Here is a 7,804-nt window from a genome sequence, read left to right as displayed (position 1 = left end):
CTCAGTAAAAGGCACATGACAGCCCGCTTGGAGTTTGCCAAAAGGTACGTAAAGGACTCTCAGACCATGAGAGACAAGATTCTCTGGTCTGATGAAACCAAGATTGAACTCTTTGGCCTGAATGCCAAGTGTCACGTCTGGAGGAAACCTGGCACCCATCCATATGGTGAAGCATGCTGGTGGCAGCATCATGCTGTGGGGATGTTTTTCAGCGGCAGGGACTGGGAGACTAGTCAGGATCGAAGGAAAGATGAATGGAGCAAAGTACAGAGAGAACCTTGATGAAAACCTGCTCCAGAGCGCTCAGGACCTTAGACCGGGGCGAAGATTCACATTCCAACAGGACAACGACCCTAAGCACACAGCCAAGACAACGCAGGAGTGGCTTCGGGACAAGTCTCTGAATGTCCTTGAGTGGCCCAGCCAGAGCCCGGACTTGAGCCCGATCGAACCTCTCTGGAGAGACCTGACAATAGATGTGCAGCGACGCTCCCCATCCAACCTGACAGAGCTTAAGAGGATCTGCAGAGAAGATGTAATTTCAGTTTTTATTTTTTTATTTTTTATTTCTAAAAACCTGTTTTTGTTTTGTCATTATGTGGTATTGTGTGTAGATTGATGAGGAGAAAAAAACTATTTCATCCATTTTAGAATAAGGCTGTAACGTAACAAAATGTGGAAAAAGTCAAGGGGTCTGAATACTTTCCAAATGCACTGTACATGGTAATTATGACGACTTCCGGAGGAAGTCTTCCGACCAATCAAATGTTTTTGCTCCTGCTGAAAAGAAAATAATAATCTGACTGTAGGCTACCAAAATATTTGATCAACTTCCAAATACAGATAGGCATTTGGCATGAGCGCATCGGCCATCTCCGGCGAGTGAGCTGCGCATCTTTGGGTGAGTCAGTGAAACTGGAAAGCTTTTTTAGGACTATAATTTCCTCCTCATATTGTACAATATATGTTTCTCCACACACCAAGGCCTAGGCTATCGATGGAATGGAATGTATCTGCTATTTGTATTTAGCGCTAAGTCCCTTCCTGTTCCCTGATGAAGAGGGGATTAACACTCTGCTCCACTACCAGTGTCAACGCGCTCCTGAAATGAACTGAAGCCATGTCTAATGTGCCCTCTCATCCACTGGCGCATTGAATCTTTCCTCGCCAAGCATTGTGGGTAGCCCTGTACATTTTCTCTCATTACTGTACACAGAGTCAATCACATTCATCAACAATCCTTGCTTGGACTAACAGTGTTTTGATATTCTTTTTGTCTTCTCAGTCAGATCCTGTGCTGTCCTCAGTGAAGGAGTTGAGCTGCTCTCCAACACCATCCACGATGAGCCTGTCCTGCACTGAAGCCTCTGAACACCTCAACCCCTGTCCTGCAATGAAGTCAAGCCTCTGTACACCTCAACTCATGCCTCATTCAAATCACTGCTGTGATCCCTTCCCAACACTGTGTAAGTAGCCCTTCTTATTTCATTATTGTGTATATACACAGTATTTTACATGCGATAAGGCGACACAGAGGGCCAGAGATAATTACAGACACCTGTGATAATCTGAAGTACCCAAAAAGTCCACTAGATGTCGTATCATCTCATAAAATTCCCCCCCAAAAACTTGAAAGCTACAAAAATGTGTGAAGTTAGAAGGTTTCCAGTAATATACCCTCCCTCCCTCTGCAACCCTAGTCAGGTGTGTGAGGATAGATGTGCAGGTGAAAGGGCCGGTTAGTGTAGGCAAGCAGGCGTGACCTGTGTGTGTGTGTGTGTGTGTGTGTGTGTGTGCGTGTGCGGGCCTGATCAGCCATGTGGGTAAGGTGAGTAAGTTCAGGTTCTCAGGGCCTGCTGGTGGCTGGCCAAAGACAACACGGACAGATCATGAAGGGGTTACTGTGTGAAGGGGTTACTGTGTGAAGGGGTTACTGGGTGAAGGGGTTACTGGGTGAAGGGGTTACTGGGTGAAGGGGTTACTGGGTGAAGGGGTTACTAGGTGAAGAGTCACTGTGGAAGTTGGGCCTCCTGTTGCTCAGTTGGTAGAGCGTGGCGCGTGCAACGCCAGGGTTGTGGGTTCGATTCCCACGGGGGGCCAGTATGAAAAATGTATGCACTCACTAACTGTAAGTGGCTCTGGATAAGAGCGTCTGCTAAATGACTAAAATGTAAATGTAAAATGAAAGAGCAAGAACCAGGGGTAGGCCAGGATTCATATCACATGACCACAGCTGGAATAATAGAGGCTCACCGTAGTCAAATCGGTGTGCCTGTGTGTGTGTGTGCCTGTGTGTGTGTGTGTGTGTGCGTGCCTGTGTGTGTGTGTGTGCCTGTGTGTGTGTGTGTGTGTGTGTGTGTGTGTGTGTGTGTGTGTGTGTGTGGTGTGTGCCTGTGTGTGTGTGTGTGTGTGTGTGTGTGTGTGTGCCTGTGTGTATGTGTGTGTGTGTGTGTGTGTGTGTATTTGTGAATGTGAAAGCTACAGGCTCACAGTGAAATTTGGTCAGTGTGTCAGTGTGGTGGCATGTGCACATATTTTAGTCCTGACATGTCAAACCGGTGCAGTAGATCAGCAGGACTGGTGTTACGTCTGCTGTGTGTGTCTTTAATAAATATATATCTTCTCCCCTTATTTCGTGATATCCAATTGGTAGTTACGATCTTGTCTTATTGCTGCAACTCCCCAATGGGCTTGGGAGAGGCGAAGGTCGAGACATGCGTCCTGCGAAACATGACCCGCCGAAGCCACACTGCTTCTTAACACACTGCTCGCTTAACCCGGAAGCCCAGGAAACACTGTTCGACTGATGACCAAAGTCAGCTTGCAGGCGCCTGGCATGCCACAAGGAGTCGCTTGAGCGTGGCGAGCCAAGGAAAGCCCCCCAGGACGGCGTTGGGCAGATTGTGCGTCACCCTCAGCACTGCGATGCATGCGGTGTATGTATGGTAAGTGTTACGGTGTGCATCTTGTCTGTCTGTCTCCGTGTGTTGTTACCTTGTGCGGGCCCTGGTCCGGGCCGGGCGAACTGTGACAGTAGGGGCAGAGGGCCGAGGCCTGGACAGACACTGCTCACACTGCCTGATGGGGAGGGGGTGGGAGACTGGGTGGGGGAGGCCAGGGGACTGCCCTGCATCTGTATACTGGTCTGGAGTGGGGAGGGGGGGGGGGGGGGGAGAGGAGGGAGGGAGAGAGAGAGAGAGGGGAGGAGATGGATAGGGGAAAGAGAGGATGAGATGTACTGTAGTTCACAATACAGATAGTAAACAAATATCACAATTTAGCCTTTTTTCATTTAAAATGTAATGTCAGCATAGGAGAATCCTACGCTATCCTCCATAGGAGTAGTCCACTGGATACTGTATGTGAGGGAGTGGTATAGAGTATACAGGAAGTAAAGTACAGTAATGCTGTATACAGTATCTGTTGTAGTACTGTATGGTAGTATTATAGTAGTGCTGTATATAGTATCTGTTGTAGTACTGTATGGTAGTATTATAGTAGTGCTGTATATAGTATCTGTTGTAGTACTGTATAGTAGTATTATAGTAGTGCTGTATATATTACCTGTTGTGCATTGTCAGGTTTGTAGAGATCTCCAGGCTTGCTGGGTCTCTGCTCTAGGCGGTAGTACTTGCAGGGGTTCCACTGTACCAGAGGAGGGTTCTGGGTAGGCTGGGGTCCGTTGGGGATGCTAAGCTGCATGACCATCACCCCGGGACCTGGGGGAGGCACTCCTGTAGCACCACACACACAGACACACACACACAGTTAAAGCATTGTAGGGCAAAGGTTACACTTTAAAATGACCCCTTCATCGTAAGGGCTACAACACAGGGCCAACTTTGTTGATGAAACCTCATCAATAAAGTTAAGAGCTCAGAACCAGATTAACTCTCACCTGATTGGTGTATTCAACAAAGTCAGAAAACCTGTGTGGTCTTTCTGGTTCATCGCAGACCAGATGAACTCTCACCTGAATATTGCTGCTGCATCTGCGGAGGGTTGCAGGGAGAAGTAGACGGGCTCATCTGGTACTGCTCTGAGCTGGGCTGCAGGTACCCCACGGACGGACTGGGAGAGAAACACACACAAACCCACAGAGAAACACTCAGAGACACAAACACTAAGCACTTGGCAGTCATCCACATCCACAGACGGTAGGCGTATCACGTCAACAAGCTGCTAGGCTTAAATTACAATGCAAATATTTTGTGTAGAAGGAATGTGAAAGCAGTGTGTGTGTGTGTGGGTGTCAAAGGAGTGTTAAATAGGTTGCTTATTGATCCCAGTCATGTGAGTTTCTATCCTATTCAATCGTTTTTAATTTCATTTACAGCTCAGTTTCCCAGAGTCTTACAATTAGTGCTTAGCCAAGCAGTTAGCAGGAGAACTTGTTACCGATAGAGACACCAGTAGAACACGTCTTGGTCTTGTTACAGATAGAGACACCAGTAGAACACGTCTTGTTACAGATAGAGACACCAGTAGAACACGTCTTGTTACAGATAGAGACACCAGTAGAACATGTCTTGTTACAGATAGAGACACCAGTAGAACACGTCTTGGTCTTGTTACAGATAGAGACACCAGTAGAACACGTCTTGGTCTTGTTACAGATAGAGACACCAGTAGAACACGTCTTGTTACCGATAGAGACACCAGTAGAACACGTCTTGGTCTTGTTACAGATAGAGACACCAGTAGAACACGTCTTGTTACAGATAGAGACACCAGTAGAACACGTCTTGGTCTTGTTACAGATAGAGACACCAGTAGAACACGTCTTGGTCTTGTTACAGATAGAGACACCAGTAGAACACGTCTTGTTACAGATAGAGACACCAGTAGAACACGTCTTGGTCTTGTTACAGATAGAGACACCAGTAGAACACGTCTTGTTACAGACAGAGACACCAGTAGAACACGTCTTGTTACAGATAGAGACACCAGTAGAACACGTCTTGTTACAGATAGAGACACCAGTAGAACACGTCTTGTTACAGATAGAGACACCAGTAGAACACGTCTTGTTACAGATAGAGACACCAGTAGAACACGTCTTGGTCTTGTTACAGATAGAGACACCAGTAGAACACGTCTTGGTCTTGTTACAGATAGAGACACCAGTAGAACACGTCTTGTTACAGATAGAGACACCAGTAGAACACGTCTTGGTCTTGTTACAGATAGAGACACCAGTAGAACACGTCTTGTTACAGATAGTGTTAAACAACTTCAACTGTAATGCTTGCTTTTTAAGCATACTTTATTTTTGTTATTCTAGAAGTGAGATTGTCACTTATACTTGTTTAGAACAAGGTATCTGGGTTCTAGCTCAACATGTCTGCGGTGGCATCCCCCAGGTGTGCAATATGTTGGGAGTAGTGGAGTTCTCCCCATACAATTTCCAGCACCTGTTCAAAGCACGCTATATAAAAGTCATATTTTATGCATCTACCTTGTGCTGTTCTGTTGTGTGGGGGTGATGACGCTGTAGTATACAGGCATGGGTCCCTGGACAGTCTGCAGAGACTGGCTGACTGGCACCATGACCTGCTGTTGGTACTGCTGCTGGTGCTGGATCACCTGTTGAGGGTCACTGGCCACAGGGACCTGCTAGGAGACAAGACACATTAAACATGTAGCCAAGGTGAATTGCCACAATATCCTCTTGGTCTAACTGCTGGTTTCCCGAGCAAAAGACCCGGGTTCAGATCTCACCAGTTACATCCCACTAGTTACTTTTACATAAGAACAGTTGTGGGTCCAAGAACTGAGCATTGAGGAACTCTGAAATGCATAGAAGATATAACAAATCACATTAACACACATACAACCTTTACTGTACCTGATATGAGGGCAACTGTGGGTACTGGACCATCATGGTCGTCATCTGTCCCTGCCTCTGGGAGGTGAGGAGAGCCTGGTTCTGGGGCTGCTGGGGTACTCCTATCATCCCCTGGTACTGGGGCTGCTGGTTGGGCATCATGGTCTGGAGACCTGCTGGTCATGGAGGACATGGTCATGTTAACACAAGTGTGTGTGTGTGTGTGTGTGTATCTGTGTGTGTGTGTGTGTGTGTGTGTGTGTGTGTATCTGTGTGTGTGTATTCTGGGTATGCTGCACTCCTATCAACCCTGGACCTACTGGTGACGACCACGGCACATGTCAGAATCACCCTTACACGCCAAATACAAGTACAGGAATTTGACTCAGTGAAATGGAGCTGCCACAATAAACAGGATATACAGACAGATGATAACCAGGATATACAGACAGATGATAACCAGGATATACAGACAGACGATAACCAGGATATAGAGACAGATGATAACCAGGATATAGAGACAGATGATAACCAGGATATACAGACAGACGATAACCAGGATATACAGACAGACGATAACCAGGATATACAGACAGACGATAACCAGGATATACAGACAGACGATAACCAGGATATACAGACAGACGATAACCAGGATATACAGACAGACGATAACCAGGATATACAGACAGACGATAACCAGGATATACAGACAGATGATAACCAGGATATACAGACAGATGATAACCAGGATATACAGACAGACGATAACCAGGATATACAGACAGACGATAACCAGGATATACAGACAGACGAAAACCAGGATATACAGACAGACGATAACCAGGATATACAGACATACGATAACCAGGATATACAGACAGAAGATAACCAGGATATACAGACAGACGATAACCAGGATATACAGACAGACGATAACCAGGATATACAGACAGACGATAACCAGGATATACAGACAGACGATAACCAGGATATACAGACATACGATAACCAGGATATACAGACAGAAGATAACCAGGATATACAGACAGACGATAACCAGGATATACAGACAGACGATAACCAGGATATAAAGACAGACGATAACCAGGATATACAGACAGACGATAACCAGGATATACAGACAGATAACCAGGATATACAGACAGACGATAACCAGGATATACAGACAGATGATAACCAGGATATACAGACAGACGATAACCAGGATATACAGACAGACGATAACCAGGATATACAGACAGATGATAACCAGGATATAGAGACAGATGATAACCAGGATATACAGACAGACGATAACCAGGATATACAGACAGATGATAACCAGGATATACAGACAGACGATAACCAGGATATACAGACAGACGATAACCAGGATATACAGACAGACGATAACCAGGATATACAGACAGACGATAACCAGGATATACAGACAGACGATAACCAGGATATACAGACAGACGATAACCAGGATATACAGACAGATGATAACCAGGATATACAGACAGATGTTAACCAGGATATACAGACAGACGATAACCAGGATATACAGACAGACGAAAACCAGGATATACAGACAGACGATAACCAGGATATACAGACATACGATAACCAGGATATACAGACAGAAGATAACCAGGATATACAGACAGAAGATAACCAGGATATACAGACAGACGATAACCAGGATATACAGACAGACGATAACCAGGATATACACAGATGATAACCAGGATATACAGACAGGTGATAACCAGGATATACAGACAGATGATAACCAGGATATACAGACAGATGATAACCAGGATATACAGACAGATAATAACCAGGATATACACAGACGATAAACAGGATATACAGACAGATAATAACCAGGATATACAGATGATAACCAGGATATACAGACAGATGATAACCAGGATATACAGACGATAACCAGGATATACAGACAGATGA

The 7,804-nt window shown here is 45.5% G+C and overlaps 1 protein-coding gene across 1 annotated transcript in view; it reads right to left on the bottom strand.

Moving 5' to 3' along the window:
• Positions 1 to 7,804, bottom strand: part of LOC311138305 (R3H domain-containing protein 2-like) — a gene marked incomplete at both ends in the record, with an annotated part of 42,756 nt that overhangs the window by 7,574 nt on the left and 27,378 nt on the right. The window contains 5 exons of the mRNA XM_084172990.1: positions 2,995 to 3,145; positions 3,565 to 3,734; positions 3,974 to 4,071; positions 5,459 to 5,616; positions 5,849 to 6,003. Coding sequence (XP_084029116.1) covers positions 2,995 to 3,145; positions 3,565 to 3,734; positions 3,974 to 4,071; positions 5,459 to 5,616; positions 5,849 to 6,003 — 732 coding nt within the window. The remainder of the gene's footprint in view (positions 1 to 2,994; positions 3,146 to 3,564; positions 3,735 to 3,973; positions 4,072 to 5,458; positions 5,617 to 5,848; positions 6,004 to 7,804) is intronic.

The sequence above is a fragment of the Coregonus lavaretus genome (genome assembly GCF_964263955.1).
Source record: "Coregonus lavaretus genome assembly, chromosome: 12".
NCBI classification, from domain to species: Eukaryota; Metazoa; Chordata; class Actinopteri; order Salmoniformes; family Salmonidae; genus Coregonus; species Coregonus lavaretus.
This window is presented reverse-complemented; position numbering and strand designations above follow the sequence as displayed.